The sequence below is a fragment of the Sesamum indicum genome, linkage group LG2 (assembly GCF_000512975.1).
Source record: "Sesamum indicum cultivar Zhongzhi No. 13 linkage group LG2, S_indicum_v1.0, whole genome shotgun sequence".
NCBI lineage: Eukaryota > Viridiplantae > Streptophyta > Magnoliopsida > Lamiales > Pedaliaceae > Sesamum > Sesamum indicum.
The window spans coordinates 1,145,254-1,163,470 of record NC_026146.1 but is presented as its reverse complement, the minus strand read 5'-3'; the positions used below and the strand labels follow the sequence as shown (position 1 = coordinate 1,163,470).

At 37.3% G+C, this 18,217-nt stretch overlaps 2 protein-coding genes across 3 annotated transcripts; both read left to right on the top strand.

Moving 5' to 3' along the window:
- Positions 1,456–6,315, top strand: LOC105176476. 2 transcript variants are annotated; one of them, XM_011099301.2, is made up of 5 exons: positions 1,456–2,448; positions 2,608–3,320; positions 3,402–3,491; positions 4,388–5,164; positions 5,603–6,315. In XM_011099301.2, exons 1-5 carry the CDS (start codon positions 2,361–2,363, stop codon positions 5,738–5,740), a joined length of 1,806 nt encoding a protein of 601 aa, XP_011097603.1. In that variant the 5' UTR covers positions 1,456–2,360; the 3' UTR covers positions 5,741–6,315. The 2 variants fall into 2 exon arrangements, with proteins under 2 accessions (XP_011097603.1, XP_011097597.1); XM_011099295.2 differs by having other exon boundaries at positions 2,593–3,320.
- LOC105176465 (protein SIEVE ELEMENT OCCLUSION B) lies at positions 7,462–12,988 on the top strand. Its single transcript, XM_011099282.2, has 7 exons — positions 7,462–7,769; positions 8,496–8,594; positions 8,782–9,212; positions 9,823–9,935; positions 10,037–10,179; positions 11,110–11,604; positions 12,170–12,988. Exons 1-7 carry the CDS (start codon positions 7,536–7,538, stop codon positions 12,791–12,793), a joined length of 2,139 nt encoding a protein of 712 aa, XP_011097584.1. The 5' UTR covers positions 7,462–7,535; the 3' UTR covers positions 12,794–12,988.

The following is an 18,217-nucleotide window of genomic DNA, read 5'->3' as shown; positions in this document are numbered from 1 at the left end:
AATAATATTTTATATTCTAAAATATATTTTTATTAAAATAAAATATATAAATTAATACATTACAATTCAAATACATAATAGAAAATTATAAAGAATAACCCACGTGACACAATAAAAAAATTAATACAACAAAATCACAAATTGTTGTTTTCAGTGAAAAGTATTTTCATTTTTATATTAATAATAATTTAAAGTTAAAAATTTGGCAATTTATCTCTAAAATTTTAAATAAAACATATTCACATTATTCACATAAGGAAAATATTCAAAATTTAATTTAAAAAATATACATATTCATAGTTTTTTTTAGTATGTTTTGTGAGTTAAGCAATAACCATTATATTAATAGAATAAAATTGATTATGATAAAATTCAAAAAAATCTATTAATTTGTTCAGTTATATAATTTGAAGCACCATCTCCTAATTGGTTCAAACTTGGTGCGGCCTTCTCTATAGCGTGACCTAATAATTTTGGACTCAAAGATTTTTTTCATTAGAGGTACTTAGTTCGAATTTTGAACATGAACATAAATGAAAACTTATATATATATATATATATATATATATAATAACAGAAGCTTTTAGGAATGGCACACATGTAGCAAAAGCCATGAGCATATCCAATTTAGAGGGCGTTTACCAAGGTTTCAAAATAAGTTTTTTATTGTATAATTTATGGATAATTATAATGTTTGTCCATTGAGATTTGATGTAATTATATGTAAATTTTATAGATTTTGAAAATTTATATTTATTACTTTTGAGATTGTTTCTGTCTATCAAATAAGTTCATTGGTTAGTCAAAATTCACCTAATTTGATGATATTAATTAAAAAAAAGATAAAAAATCATATTTACCTTTGGTTGACTTATTATTAATTTATTACAGGTTAAATAATTTTTTTTTATGATTAAACTACCCTTATAGACCTTCACATATTTTCAATGTTATAAGAGTAGTTTAATCACAAAAAAAAAATATTTTTTAGTTCAACGAAAAATAAATAGATAAATTGAATAACTTATAAAAAATATCGAACTATTTTAATTTTAACGTGCGTGATAGAAAAGCATTAATAAAACGAAGTAAAAAGTAAAAAAAAAAAAAATGTTATTTTGTGCCTTTCTTAGAGGTCAATGTTTATCTAGAGCAAAAAAACTTTAACACTGAAAAAAAAAAGCAGTTATTTCATAAATACTTATTTTATCAATTAAAAATAATTATTTTAAAACCTTTACGTTTAATTGATACTATAGGTTCAAGACTTTATAAATATTACTTTTGATAGGCGATATATAGATTGATTAAAATATTTTTATTTATATATATATAAATATTTCATAATAATCATTTCTTTAAATACTAAACAGTGGAGATTTAGAAAGAAGCAGGTTTGTGTAGCATATTAATATTTATAATAATCATAATTACAAATAAATAAAGTAACAAGTTAACAACCTCTCTTTTTCTCTCAAAATCTCTCTCTCTCTGCATATGCCCTAAGAATACTCTCTAGTCTCTACATTCACATTTCAATCTTTTACTCATAAATCTCTCTCAATCTCGCCGCCTGCACTCCTGCTTACAAGCCGCGCGGACTGTGCATATATTGAATATCTATAGATGCACATTGGTTTCATTTTCTCCGAGCAATAAGTATTAAGTACCGATGCTACTATATACTGTTGCCGTAAAGTATTTATACTTAATACTGGTGGCGGTTATTGGAGCGGTTAGGGTTTTCGTCGATCCCTTTTTCTTGGGTTTCTGCCTGACGTAAGGTTACTTCTCTATCTATTGCTGTTTTATGTTTAGATTTTTGTGCACGGGAATAAGTTTGTATCTTTCTAGGAAAGTTGGTTTGTGTACTCGCAAAAACTAGGTTCTGGGAGTTTTAGTTTGGGATGTTGCTTTTCACGTTGTGTACCTTACATTAGGTTGTGGTTTGGGAGTTTGTGGCTTTGTCATATTTGAGGAGAGGCAAGAGTGTTGGGTTCTGGGGTTTAATTGTGGTGGTTGGACGTGATTTTGTTGAATTTTTTTAGTGGGTTTGGACGAATTTGTGGAAGGATGGAGTGAGTTGGAGGAAGCATTTCGATTTCTTGGTTCATTCAGCTTGTCCCTTGGTGTAAAGATTTTGGTGAGGTAAAGCAGGACAATTCATAGTTGAATCTCTTTGGAAGCACGGGTGCGCTTGGTGCTATTATAAGAACTTTAAGTGTGGAGGTGGTGAAAAGCTTGGTTCTTTAGGACATCTGGTAACCCCACTTAAGGCAAGAGCTCTTTGTAATAAGATGGTGTTTTGGCTTTAGATTTATTATTTTCCCCCTAGAATAATTAGATCATGTCTGGTGCTGATGGAAAGAACTGAACCTGCATTAGTTCCGGAATGGTTGAGATGTACAGGAAATCTTGCTGGAGGTGCCTCCTCAGTCCAGCACACAGGTATCAATACTTATACATACTCTTTTATTCATTTACTGGTAGGAATTTCCCTTTTTCTTTTCCTTTTTTCCCACCTCTGTTGGTGTATCATCATTGTTACCAGGATTATGAATGTTTATGACTTTCTTTACTTTTTGTTGATAGATGTTTCTATTTCAGCAAACTCCATGCGCAGTAGATCTTCAAGGAGCAATAACGAGAAAGATAGCCCACGTTATCTGGACAGGAGTTCATCGTCAAGTTCTAGGCGTAGTTCAACTAGTAATGGATCTGCAAAGCATCCATATAGTAGTTTTTCAAGGAGCTACCGGGATAAAAACCGTGATAGAGAGAAAGATAAGTCTCTTTCTGAGGACATCTGGAACAATGACTCTCCTGATCCGTTGGCTAGTATATTGACTAGTAGAGTTGAGAGGAGTACCATGAGGCGGTCCCAATCATTGGTTTCAAGAAAACCTGGTGAACCATTGCCTCGAGCAGTAGAGGACTCACGAATGAGTGCAAACAGTGTACTCCAGGGGGCAAACAATCTAAGTTCAGTTCAGAAGGCAGAGTTTGAAAAGGATTTTCCATCACTTGGAACTGAAGAGAAGCAAGGTGCAACCGGGATTAGGAGAGTCTTATCTCCTGGTTTGAGTTCTGCTGTTCGAAATTTGCCCACTGGCAACTCAGGCTTTCTTGGTGGTGAGAAATGGACTTCTGCTTTAGCGGAGGTGCCTGCTACTCTTGCAAATAGTGGCATGGGCCACACTCCTTTTCAACAGACCGGTGTTACATTTTCCAATTCGTCTTCTGGGGTTTGTAGTACTACAGCTCTCAACATGGCTGAGGCATTGTCACAGCCTGTGGCACGAGTTCGTGCCACTACTCAGGTAAATAATTTACAAGTTCGTTTACCTTTTCACGCATTTATCTTTTGAATCAGGTTTGATCTATACATTCTCTTATTGCAGCTGCCGGATAAGAGCCAGAGGCTAGAGGAATTGGCTATCAAGCAATCCAGACAATTAATTCCTATGACACCTTCAATGACTAAACCCTTGGTAAAATGAGTAATTTTAAGCATACTTGTTTCCTGTGCATTTTCAATAACAACTTCTGCACTCCAACTTGAAATTTCTAGTGGGTCGGATATTGCTTTGTAGTTTCATTGGCCCCATCCACTTTTTGGTGGTTGGTCCACTTGTGACTTTCTGCCTTCGGTTTTCGGTATACAAGTGATCTGATTGCTTTGTCTCCAGTTTATGACCTAAGGGAAAGAACATGGAATAAAAATAAAGTAAAAGAAAAAGCTAGATTGCTTTATTTGGAGCTCAGGAATGGTATCTTTTGTGCTTATCTCCTGCGCTGAATGAGAGACTATCATGGAATATCTCCTACGCTGAATGAGGCAGGACAATTTTACCAAGTTCAATCTTTGTTAAACAAGTGATGGGGTCGATTATGCACATAAGGTTAATTTTGTGTGAGGTATCATAATGTCTTGCAAAAAAAGTAGGAAAATAGTAATTTATCTGAGACAAACCTTATCACTGCTTCCTTTTCATAGTGTCTAGGTTGATTCCTTGATTGTTTGTCGCAACATGTTTTTGGACCTTATCTGAAGCTAAATCTAGCCTTTTCACGTTTAAGGATCACCTGGTTTCCTTTTGTCTTCCAATAAACTTGCATGGGGAGCATCTATGGCCATGCATTGCTTGTATTTGCATTAAATGGAGGCTGTCTGATGGGACTTTTATGCTCTGGTAGAAGTGCTGTTGGTTTTCATAAATTTAGCTGAGGAAAAAATACCTTTAAGCTAAATGCATTTGTTGTCATTTTTGCACTTTCCCGCTGCTAGCATGTCGTGCTGCGTGTTTGGATGAGCATTATATTTTGTTAGCTTTTGATTGGTGGAACAAAGATGGTGTATATGTTAATCTGGAATGCCCTTTTTCAGGTTCCTAGTTCTGCAGATAAATTAAAGCAACCAAAGGTTGCTCTGAAAACTAATGAGGTAACTGTGGCTTCCAGGGGTGTCCATATGCAGCCCCATTCATCTCATCTTGCTTATCAATCTCGTGCTGTACAAAGCAGATCTGATTCGGCAAGTACCTCTAATGGTGGAAAGTTTCTGGTTCTCAAACCAGGACGTGATAGTGTCACTATTGGAGCTAAGGATGCATCTAGTCCAGCTGGTGATGCCAATGGCAAAGCTGCTAATGGCCAACTTGCTATGGCTTCATCGACTCCTGCATCAATGAGTTCAAGCAATTCTATGGTTTCTGCTCTTGAAAACAAGGTTGCTGCCTTATCACTAAGTTCCAAGTCTACTTTAGACAAGAGATCATCCCAATCCCTGGCCCAAAGCAGAAGTGAATTTTTTAATCTCATGCGGAGGAAAACCTCTCCTTGTGCTACAATTATCCACTCAGATTCGGTTGCAGCTGTTTCATCTCATAGTGCAGAAACATCTGGAGAAAAATTTGAAGGGGATGCTGCTATAAGTCCTTGTGTCTTGGAGAATGGTAACCAGGTGATCTGCAATGGTGATAGACACGACATTGCTCAGAAGATTAAAAGTTTTCCTGATGTTGGGGACATTTGCTTGTCTGGTAATGGATCAATTTATCCGGATGAAGAAGAGGCCGCATTCCTTCGTTCACTTGGTTGGGAGGAAAATGGTGGGGAAGATGAAGGCTTGACAGAGGAAGAGATCAATGCTTTTTATCAGGAGGTAAGCCTCTGTAGTTCTGATTTATTGCTAGTTTGATGTATCACTTGCAATTTTCAGCAGACATGTTATGGTCTTTGATCATATAATATCAGATATGAAGTTGAAAACCTGATGAGGGCAGAGAGTGTCACTATCTTCATCTCTCTAACTCCAAGAAAATTAAAATCAACGTTTAAACACAAAAGAAGAAAGGGGGAAAAGCCATTTACCCTCTAAATCTCTTGTTTTGTGTTCCAGGAATCTCTGTATCAGTAAGGTCATAATGTTATAATTCACGCCCTTGTCCTTTGAGACACAGTTGTTGGTTGTATGGATGTAATGTTCCTAGTGTAGTCTCATTTTACATGTTATTTCATCTCAATTCTTGCTTTGATGAGTTTGCGGTTTTAGTTAATTTACATAAATGCAGGTTAGTAATTTTTTTTATTTTTTGTTCAGTACATGAATAGGAGACCATCCTTGGAAGCATCTCGAAGTTCTCAGCTGAAATGCTCAACACCATCTGGACCTCACAATGCTATTTCAGGCTTTTCTAGTCCTGACTCAAGCTCCTCTGAGTCTGAGCCTGAAGTTTGAAGATTAAAATTTTGTTGGCAGACTAATTCTTTTTACCATCTCTTCCATGTTAAAGGGGAGTAAGGCTTGTGAATGGCAGGATGAAATGGTCTTTTTGACGTCTGCAGAGTGGAGAATGGTACAATAAATTCTTGGTGCCTGGATCGATCTTGGCAGAAATGGAAGTTCGGAACTGGTCTATCACCGAAAGACAGGATAGAGAATGAACTAGGTTTGCCTTTGATGTGCATTGACAATAGTCAGTAGCACGTCTTTTTGACATATTTTGTCCTCTTTCTTTGGAGAGTTTGCTCTAAAGTGGGAAAGGAACTTTACAATGTTTATCAATTTTACGCGAGAAAATAGAAATAGAAAATTCATTATGGTTCTACTTTCCTCTTTCTAGTAGTTTAGTTGTGTCCCTGGTTCTCTCATCTTTGCTTGCATTTTGCATGATCCAGTGAGCTTGATAAATGAACGTGCAGATGTACTTGTGGGCTTGGTTTGTTGCTGTTTTGCATTCCTTACCACGTGTTGAATGTGGAAGTGTTGTAGACCACTCTTTTTGGCATTCTTTAGTCTTAATTGTTATTTCTGCTCTTTGTCTATCGGTAGTCTTTGTGAACGGCTCCCCTTCACTTAGGTTGCCATGTATGAGAGTGTTTTGATACAAATACTATTCAGTAAGTGGATAGTTTATGCCTAGTTATTGTATCTTGTAAATGCCCGACCTTTTGCTTCTCATGTGGGCTCTGGTGAGAATGGCAAGCTTTTGAAGTAGTATAGGTGGGTAGCTTGCCATGCATCTCTTGTTGCGGCATGTAGAATTTGTGTTTGGAGAGTGAGCTACTCTACCCATTTTGTTCCATCACACTTTGCAGTCAATTCTTTTTCTCCGTAGAAGAAAAGGATATCTATGGTTCTACTCTAGCACTAGATACTTGGTTCTTTTTTGTTTCCTTGTGAAAATGCTAGAATTTAAGTAATCTATGGGGAGAAGAGCGTGTTTCACATTTAATGACTCTTTTGTTCTTTGATAACTAGAATTGTGAACGATTTCATAACCAAAATCTTGAATACTATTCATGAAGATTAAGCCAAGGCCTTTCTTCTCAACATCATTCACGAGTTGCACATTTATCAGGAGGTTACTCATTGAACAAAGATTTGCCACTACATTTGTAAACTACAATTTTTATTTTCACTCTGATTTGCAGAATACTTACAATTATCCAAACTAAAATAATCAATATTTCGCATCAATATATATATATATATATGTGAAATGATGATGAACTTTTCATGATTTAGTTTTTACTACAATAAAGTTGGGAACAGCTTGAATTTGAAAGTTTGGTATAATGTATAAGGTTGAGAGTTGGAGTGAGAGTGAGAGTGATGCCGTGCCCGTTGCCCCCTGTTAAAGGCATGTACTTTTATTATTACGAGTATAACAATCCGCATGTTACAGGGATAGTCAAATCAAGTGAAGAATAAATAATACTCTCCTCCGTATAAACTATAAAGAAGCTCTGATTTGAATTTGGAGGGTGCGACAAAGCGTAGAAACCCCACTGTTGTTTCACTTAAGCTATAGTATAGTGTGAATCACAACGGAATATTTGCACCAATACTTTAATCAAATATGAAGCAAGGAAGCAATTCCTCTATTCGGAGGTTTCAGACGGACGGAATTAATTGTTTATATATATATACACACTTATATATGTTGCATCATCATCACTACTCCTATAATCTGCGGAGAACTAAGCTTACTTTCGCCATTAATACTGTTTGAAGAAGAAGAATTTGCAGAATGGTGGTGTTCGAGCTGAGCACTTCGGTAGACAGGTGGCCCGATCCTGTTCAGAAATTTATCATCATGTCAGACGGGCGGCGCCTTGATCCTGTTCAGAAACTTATCATCATGTCAGATGACAGCGTTATAACCAAGCAAATCCAAGACACTCACACTCCTGATGGTAGGGAGATTGATTGCGATTCTCTTTTGCTGATTATCGAGGAAATTCTTTACCGCACTGTCCCGTTGGTAAGAATATTGCTTCTGTTGGAGTCAGAGAGCCGTTTAAGGGTGTTTTTTTTTTTTTTATTTCTTATTGAAGTCGACATTGATGAGTTTTTAGTGTGGCACTGGCTTAGGTTTCTTGTTTGAGGTTGGTTTTATGAACGAATAACTAATGAGTCAGCTTTGCAAGTCGAATCTGACAAAGTAGGTAGCTTACTATATGTTTTACTGGTGTTTGTTTATCGACCTGAGCTCCAAAAATCAACTTGAGAGAGACGGTGTTCGAGCATTGCTCTATAAGATTGAGCTGCCACCAATATTTAATGCTACTTCGAGAATATCTTTAGATACACTTGACATGATAAAGTTACTTTTTCTGTTCTGGCACATTACTACTACATTAACTTTTATGTGACACATGGTTCAATGATCGCTATGTTTATTCGACTCTTGTGCAAATGCGTGTATGCAGCTAACCTTATTTTATGCGTGAGGTTGGTGGACAAAATGGAGGATTGGACCAGATATATTAGAATTATGGCATTCATGGGGCCACCTTAAGGAAAATCTTAACTTATTTCTTTTTCACCAAGCATGAGTGATCTTATATATTGTTGGTGTTAAGATTGTTCTCGACATTTTCTGCTCATGCATTACTCTTCTAAGGCCATCCACAAGTCTGAGTTATGGTGATTCCAGTCATGGTTACTTATGGCATGTATATGATAAAGTTTTGTGATGATGCTGTAGGGTATTCAAGCAGCCATGCAGGAAAACTCTATTCCGGCAGGTTTCAAAGAAGGCCTGCTTGAAGCACTGTCATATGTAGTGAACAGAATATCCTCTGAGGTCATTTAATAACTCAATCTAGTTAAAGTTATAGATTCATTCTCATTATTGCTTTTCATTCTAGATTTTGGTAGATGAAATTCATATATTTGGAAGCAAGCATTGCCAGAAAACAGATTAATTAATAAAATAGGCAATATAAATTTAGCTCAAAATTGACTTTTTCAAGACAATAATTGTGTACCAGATGACATACAAGTGTTTGACCAGTGGTGATGCGCATCAAATGGTAATCTCCCTGTTGCAACTTTTATCAAGCTATCCTTGGGAGGCAAAGTTGGTGCTACTCCTAGTTGCTTTTGTTTTGATGTACAGTGAATTTTGGATCCTAATTAAGTTTCAAGCATCGAGTAAACTCGCCAGCAAGATTGCTATCCTCAAGCAAGTTCCAGAAGTGGAGAAACTGAAAAAGCAGCTAGATGGACTTAACAATCTCATTATGTTAATGTTGGATCTGGCCAAGTGCATTGTAGGATTCAAGATGCTGCCAGCTCCGATAGTTGATTTACCAGAACTATCCGGAGCTCTTGACACTATCCCTACAGCCATTTACTGGACTGCTAGAGGCATAGTCTTTTGTGCAGTGTATACAACTCAGCTCACTGCTGCGAATTATGAGTGAGTTTTAGTTTTTAACTGTTGAGATGATATTCGTGATAGGTTTTTGGTTTGTTCTTCTGATCATCTTACATGTCCCCTTAAAAACTATTACAATGGCTCATAGGTTCATTAATTATGCATTTAGATGATCTGTTTGTACCATTTGGAGCATGTGATCATGATGCATATGAGATTGGGAATAAGTAAGAACATGTTTATTTCTATGTAAGTATTTTTCACGAAGTTATATATGACAACTGCATTTTCTGAAGCATTTTACTTGAGACAACTGTTTCCATGATAAGGAAGATGACTCCATTTCAGGCCGCATGAGTCATTGCCACTGCATCACTATGCCTGATACACATCATAATGCTCTATCTACATGCTGTATCCAATAGAATTATCACTATTCAAAAAGACACTGTGTGCTGAGTACAAAAAATTTTTTGAGATATATTCCTCGAGAATCATTCTTTTGTTTGATGTATCTGTTGTATCAAGTTTGATGGAGGCTAAGGGAAAAACTTTGGTGCTTATATCTTAGACAACGAAGTATTTAACAGTTATCAAGATGTTTAATCTAAGTCTGCATCTCTTCTTCTTTTATTATTGTGCCTATTTTTAGGGACCCTATGAAGTTGGGAACATTGGAAAAGGAACTATCTGCATTGGCAGACAAGATAAGAAGCAGCAATGAGAATCTTCAGAAGCAACTAACGGATTGCTACCAGATCATAGGTTTTCTTCTTCGCATATATGCATATTAAACTATGAACTAGTTATGAGCTTTTTTGTCATAATGAGCTAAATTAGTGCTAAGATATTGCATCTGGATGCAGAGGAGAAGAAGGAGAAAGATGATTATGAATCGCTGGTCAGACTTACAGAGAGCGCTCATATTGACAACTTGGAAGTCCTGAGAGCTTTAATAAGTGGCAACAATGATGAGCCACCACTGATTGCGGGTTCTACCAATAGAACGGTTTGCTTACTATTCCTTGGTTCTTATACTTTAAAGACACAAATTCAGAGCATTACACAGTAGAATATGTGTTTTCTCACTAGCATGCACACGACACAGAATGTTTCTCATTTATGCTAGAAATGTTGCGCATAATTGAATCTAGCATTCTTTCTATCTGTTTGTTTGTGTATTTATAATGTGTGAAACTGCTATGTGGAAATATATAAGTTGTCACTAATCTTTTGCTGTTTCAATTCGTGTAAAAGCTTAAACATTTGAAAAAATATAATGGGCATATGTGTACTGATGACTAACTTAATGCTGATGTAAATATGTTATAATCTTATACAGAATAAAGATGAACAAAGAACTGGTTAAAGTAAATGGTTACTCTCCTGAAACAACATGAAGATTTTCAAGCACACTCTACACCTGTACAAAATTCTGTTGTCTAATAGGACTGCTCTAGGTACACCAAAATGACATTTTGAAACATATCCCCCCCACCCCCTCCTCGTTTCTCATTTTTTGCTGAGGGGAATACCCAGTGCTTAAGCTGGAAGTGTTTTGTACGAACATGTATCAGTATCAAAGAAATACAGAATATCAAATATTATAGGATGTAATGAAAATGGAAATTGTGAAATAGTGGGAACTTGACATGTAAAACTTAAAACTGCCGAAAATACCTAGCATCTGTACACTTTAACATGGATATAAGACGAACAAACGATTATACACAGTTCTTTGAAAAAAGACATGAATTTGAGCATGTTCTATTATTTAATCACAATAATTCTTTATTCTTAGTTTTCTATAATTTATGTTATTGCACTTGTTCATGGGATTATCAAGATTTGATAGGATACTTCAACAGATAATCTTTATGTTGTATAATGGAACGCGTGACTACCCTAACATTCTTTCTGTTCTGTGTCATGGAATCAGACCAATCTTGATCTTTTGAGGAGGAAGTACGTGTTATTCCTTATATCAGGTCTCTTCGATGCCTCCCCTCCAACTGACCTATATGTACTTGCCCAAATTTACAATGAGGCTAAAACATATTCAGGGATTAGAAATGATTTTGAATTGGTATGGATCCCTATGGTGGATAGTTTGCAGATACAGACAGAAGCTACGAAACGACAGCTTCAATTTTGCCAAGAATATGTGCCATGGTATTCAGTGAGGCAACCGAGCTTCATTTCTAAACCTGTCAAAAGATTGATTAAAGAGAAATTTCACTATAGAAATCGGCAAATTCTTGTGGTAATGGATCCCCTGGGAAGGGTGGTGAATCTCAATGCCCTTCACATGATGTGGATATGGGGAACTGTTGGTTTTCCTTTCGAAAAGACAAAAGAGCTGTTGCTTTGGCAGGAGGAGACTTGGCGTTTGGAGCTGCTAGTTAACGGTATTGATGTGAGCTTATTATATTGGGTACGTAAGCTCCTACTTTAAAATCTCAAATGTTGTGTGTTGTCAGAATGGCATTGATATGCTAGATTCTTTTCTGTACAGAAAATTAGTAATCACCATTTCTCCTCAAGTATTTCAGTACCCAAAGAGCAATTTGATCTTTCAGAAATGCAAGACAATGGAGTCAAAAAATAATTTATATTTCACCTTTTAATCATTTTCTTCTTGGTAGCTTATTTTCCTGTCATGCTACTCCCAAGTTATCGTTATGCTTCTCCATTCTTTAATGGAATTGAATTGAAAACTGAATTTCTTGTTACCCAGAATAGTTCAACAACTTGGCAGTAGTACTTGTGTTATGTTTGATGTAAGCCATATAACTTGAAACAAAGGAAGAGGCATAGATGTACATATAAAAAAATTATCACCTAGAGCATGAGAATGTTGATCATTATTATATTTGTAGGCTGTCCTTGGATAAATATACATGTTGCTGTGTTTTCTATGTGCATTTAAAGTAATAAATTTGAAGATGGCCGAGAAAATGGCTGAAATATTAGATTGTAAAATATGGTTTCTCCATCAGATAAGATCAGAAAGATACATCATTCTCTATGGAGGATTCGACCTGCAGGCGATCAGTGATTTCACTGTCACAGCACGTCGAATTATCCACCAATTAGACATCCCATTGGAGATGGTCTATGTCGGAACTAGTACCAAAAGTCCGCAAGAGTTGGGGCCCCTAATTAATAACATCAGGAATCAGAGGCTTAGCAATTGCTGGGAGGAGGAGATGATGTGGTTTTTCTGGACTCGAGTGGAAAGCATGTTGTTGTCCAAGATTCAGGTAGAAGCTAAGGATGAGCAGGACCCAGTGATGCAGGAGCTTGAGAAGCTGCTGATGTATGATAGGATGGGGACATGGGCTTTGTTCAGCAAAGGGTCGGAAGTGATGTTAACTGGGCGTGTCCCTGCTCTGATACACTTATTGCAAAAGTTTGATGAGTGGAAGGGGAATGTGGGGCATAGTGACTTTCTCATAGAATTGAAGGAACAGTATAACCGACTTCCTGCTGCTGATGATCACCCTTGTTGCCAGTTGGAGTTTGATCATACTACAGGAAAGACTCCAGTGAGTATGATATGCCCCGAGTGCCATCGCTCCATGGAGGAACTTGCTGTTTTCACCTGCTGCCATGATCATTAGTCACAAAAGAATTTGTTGTTCTTGAGTGCTTGTATGTATTTTCCTCACTAATAGTGTCTGTTTGAACATTAGTCACAAAAGAATTTGTTCTTGAGTGCTTGTATGTGTGATCATTTGGAATTGTTGCATCTCCTACTTTGTACCATTGCTATTTCGTTTGGACAACTTTTTACTACATATGCAATTATCAGAAAATCAGGATTCAGTCTCTTGTGGTCGACTTCAATCTCATGTGTATTAATAATTACAAATATTAATTATTCACTAAACTCAAAATTTCCCGCATTTATTTACCGGCAACTCTGATTAAAAAAAATCTGTTTAATTTATTTATACTTACATACAATATATAAATTTAATATTTCTATAAATTAACATAGTTTATAAATGTTTTAATATTTATATAAGTCACACATATTCTTAAAATTTTTATGTGTAAAACATGCACTTATAAATTGACAAAAGAAATTATTAACTTTTCATAATTATTACTATCTCATATTTATAAAGTTAAGGTAGTATTATTTTTAAAAAAATATATTTTTTATAATATTTTACAAATATTAACCGGATCTGTGGGAACCAACCCGATGGGTCTAAAGTCTGGGGTCAAGATTTTCTTGACGAGGCGAGTCCATGGTTTTGGCAAATTCAACTTAGATTTGCTTCATTGCCATCTTTAGTTATCAGGGGATATATGTTTTTATTTTTTAATAAAAAAATAATAATTATTATTAAAAATAAATAAAGAGTTTTTATTAAAAGTTGAAATCAATCTATACTTTCAACAGCATTTTTGGTCATAGCATTCTGAAGTGTACTGAGACTCTAAAACAAGAGCCCGAAGCAGAGCATAAAATACACCATGCAATGCAAAGGTAGACACGAAATGTTAAAGAAAAACAAAAAGGAAGTCAAAAGGATGTTGCGCCTGTAGGGAATGAATAATGTAACGAGCCTTTTCTTGTCGCACATAGGTTCTATAAACTCTTTTTTTCTTCTATATATATTAAGTTAATTAATTATTTTTGAAATTGAAAGTGTGGGTAGGTGAATTTTAAAATAATTACCACATGTGCGCGCTTGGAGGATGCTTCTTTTTCTCAACAAATCGAGCTAGCTCCTCTATAAATAGCCTCAGTTTCTAATTCATTTGACACATAAAAAATCCGAGCCGTCTTCTGTTTTCTCTCATCATGTTTCTGAGTATTCTTCCGTTTGTTGTTCCAAACTCTCTACCATAAGTGCGCGTGTTAGAGAGGCATAACTGTGTTAAACTTGAGAAGCGAATGGTTTACGCTATCTGCACCGTAGTAGTACCGAAATTTCTCTTTCAAAGAAGTGTTTCCTATGGCACAACTTTTATTTTCTCAATGTGCCCACCAACACAAAAAATAATTTGTGCATCTAAATTGGTGTTGTGGAATCAATTTTTTTTTTTGCTTTATTGAAGATTTCTTATGGTTGATGATCAAAGACTCTGGTGGCTCCGCCATTTCCTGGTGGAGCTATACGACGGAGGTCCAAGTAAGATTTTCATCGGTCATCATTGTTGTCTTTCTTTTTTGAAAACTCTTCATTTTTATGTGGAATTTAGACTGCGACGGCAAAAAATAAAGAAATGGACAATGGATTGTGCTTCAATTTTTGTTCTTTCTTCTCAATTATTCACTGCATGCAGTCTGTTCTTTTGGTTTTTCCTTTAACTGAAGTTTGAAGTTTGAAGTTTGAGCTGATGAAGGTTGTTCAATAGCCAATTTTGATTTTGTCATTGTGTCCCCATATCATAAGCAGTAAGTCGGAGGATGAGCTCTGATGTGGGAAACCCTAATTTTATCTGCAAAAGGCTAATTTGCCCCTAAAAGAGCCCAAAATTACAATTTTATCAAAAGGATCCACTTTCGACCAAGTCAGGTTGCGACCCGACCTAAAACCCGAGACACGTGGAAGAAGCGCATTGGACCAACTAGACCCCCAACTTCTCTATAAATGCCCCCGTCAGTGTATTAATGGTACGTTGACTTTACCACTTTTTACTTACTGGTCGCTTCAGATCTTCAGCTCGCTAGCGACCTACATTTACGACCTCAAAACCAAACACTGATTTATGCATCAGAGGGTCTTAGTTGGGGGCCACCCCAGCAAGCCTAACGATTTGCTTCTTTTCTCAAGACCCAATCACTAGTTTGAGAGAGGTAGCGACTTTAAATCGCTTGAAGGACCAGTTCGCCCGACCAACAAGGTCGCATGAATTTCGACCCGAATCAGTTGGCGCCGTCTGTGGGAATCCTCTGGAGTTCCTTTGATTTGGTTTTGAGGTGGTTGAAGGACTTAGATATTCAGCAAGGGAGAATTCACCATGTCAGGATCACCAAGGCATGAGCAAGAGGGAAGGTTGCATCTAACGAACAAAGAGAATCGTCAGATAATTGAGATAGCAAGTAGGAATGTTATGGTGGAGCATGAAAGGAAAATGGTTTCATCGGCTATTAGGGAATCAGCGAGGAGAAGCATGAATGAAGAAGAGGAGAGCGATCGCAGATGACCACGTGGAAGGAACGGGTCGCACAAGGTTGAACATAGAATAGATGTCGGAAGCCAGCCGAGCAAGAGAGAGATCGATCACCTCATTTAGCAATATAAGGCGAGGGAACTAGCAATCTCCAGAGCTAAAGTGAAAACCGTGGGGAAGTAGACAGAAAAGTTGAAGCAACAATTAGATGACCTGAATAAGCGAGATGACCTGGTAAGCAGAATAGGGACTCGCCTTTTGCTAACAAAATTCTGACGAAGGTCATGGGTCCAAACTTCCGACTACCTGACCTACCCAAATATGATGGATCAAAGAATCCGTGGGAGCACATCTTCGCTCTCGAATTGGTAATGAACTGATACGGGCTAACAAATTCTATTAATGCAAAGTTGTTTGTGACTACCTTGACAGGAAAGACACAAGAATGGTTTACCAGCTTGCCGAGTGGAACCATCGGATCATATGGGCAACTGGTGCAGAAATTCGCACTTCACTTCACTAGCAAAAGAAAATTGAAAAAATCAGGGACCTACTTGTTCACGATCCAGCAAAAAAGTGATGAATCCCTTAAAAATTTCATAGAGAGATTTAAGGACGAGATCTTAGAGGTGCAGGATTTGTGAATCGATATGATGACGAGCATATTGATACATGGGCTGAAGAAGGGACCGTTCATGTCAGCGTTAGCAAGAGATCCGCCAGGAGATATAGAACATTTGATGCACTTAGCCCGAAAGTATATCGATGACGAGGAGATGAATGCGATCAAGGATAGGATGGAATGGAGGTCAAGGTCGAGGTCATGGGTACGTTTGTATTTCTATTACATTCACCGCATATGTTAGCTTTAGCTAGAACAATATTCTTGCTTGCACTAAAAATTATGGGATTATGTATGTTACTGCAATACCTTGAGTTGTTTTATATCCATGTAAAAATGTTTGCATGAAGTAAATAGTGGTTTGGTACTTACATGACAACAAAATATGCGAGCTGGTGTTTGAAAAAGACCCACAATGTGCAACCCAACGTCTGAAAAAGACCACAATACTATGCAACCTAAAAAAGGTGTAACCCGACGTATGAGAAAGACCGTGACCTGAAAAAGGTGAAACCATGCGTCTGAAAAAGACAAAAAATGCGCGACCTGGAAAAGGTATAACTCGATGTCTGAAAACTACTCGCAACCTGAAAAAGGTGCAAACACTGCAAAAAACTAACCTAAAAAAGGTCAAGGCGCGTCTGAAAAAGACTGACCTGAAAAGGTGCAACTCAAATGTCTGAAAGACTTGCAACCTGGAAAAGGTGCAAACACTGACTGACCTGAAAAAGGTCGAGGCACGTCTAAAAAAGACCATGATAACACGTGATCTGAGAAAGACGCGACCCCTCTCCTGCAAAAGACCGCAACCTGAAAAAGGTGGTATCATGAAATGGTTTACCTATCTGAAAAAGAGACTTCAATATGGCCCATTATCTTTTACCTTTCCTTGGGGTGGATTACATTCAAGGGATTGCTTCTTATTGTTTGTTCAATAGATTTTTTTAAAGTGCAGATATGAAAGGGGAGTTCTTGTGAAGAAAAAAGTTCATTGATCTAAAAGATGATTTACAAATTCTGGAAATACAAGGAGATCTACATGAAAGTCAAAAAATTACAAGTTAAAAATACACAAGAGCATATTCATCTGCTTGGTCTTCATCCATCTTCTCAATCTCATCGACCAAAACCGCGAACGCATCCTCATGTTTCAATGGGGTTCTTCAGGAAATGCTGCAAGATTACCGTCTAAGGTAGGGTCGATCCAGTTTGTGTCGAAACCATCTGCAAACCCCTTCAGCTTCTTGATTTGAGAAGTACAACGATCAAAGCCCTGCATCAGGTAATCTGCTGACTTGATCTCAACATCTACCTTAAAAGCAGTAGACTTGAGGAAATCTCGAGCTCCCTGCAATCGCGTATTCGCCAGAAGTTTTCTATGATCATCAGATATTAGGTACTGATTGCGTCCTTGATCACATGCGATCTCAAGTTGATGCTGATAGTCATCCGAAGCGAGGTACTCATCTCGATCAGCTACTCGACCTGCAGAGAAGCCTTCTGTCTTAGCTGATTCTGCAGTAGCCGCGATCTGCAATCTGAGTTCACGTAATTGTGCTTCAAGTTTGATTTTCTCCTTCTCACAACTCGCGAGCTTAGAGTTCTTTCCTTCGATTACTTTATCGGCAGCCATTTTCTCATGCCGCCAGTAGGTACACTTCAAGGAAAGATGATGACCAAAGGCAGAAGCCTGCATTCAAACAGAAAATGATTAATAGATTAAGTGAAGGATAGTTTGCGACCTGTGGTTCTATAAAAAATTACCTGAGCAAGTGAGTGTGCAAAATATTGTTCAACCTGAATGTGCGACAGAGGAGTTAGGAGGGCCTGGTCGCGAGGCAGAATAGTAGACTTGTACACTTCCCATTATTGGCCGATATGGGTCTTCAGCACGGAGCTCTGACCAGAGATAGCCTAGTCAGGTATCAGTCTCGCTCCTTCCATTTCAGCAGATTTGTAGGTGGGAGATAGCAGTTCTACCTGGGCTTCCTGCCACCAAGCTGCAAGCTCATTGGCCACTTTCAGGTTTTCATCTTCATTTGCTGTCGAGGCAGTCGCTCTAGTTTTCTTATGCAAAGGTGATAGCCAACAAGTTGCCTTCAACAACGGGATCGCTATCTGCACAAGCGATCTCAATGGAAATTGTGCCATGCGGACTAGGAAATCCTCCTCCCAGCAACCTAGGAGTATCTTCAGGGACATCTTGGGGAGGAGAGGAATTTGATCGCAAGGGAGTGACCGTTTGTTTCGCCTTCTTGGCGCGAATTTTTCTTATGATCTGAACATCCAT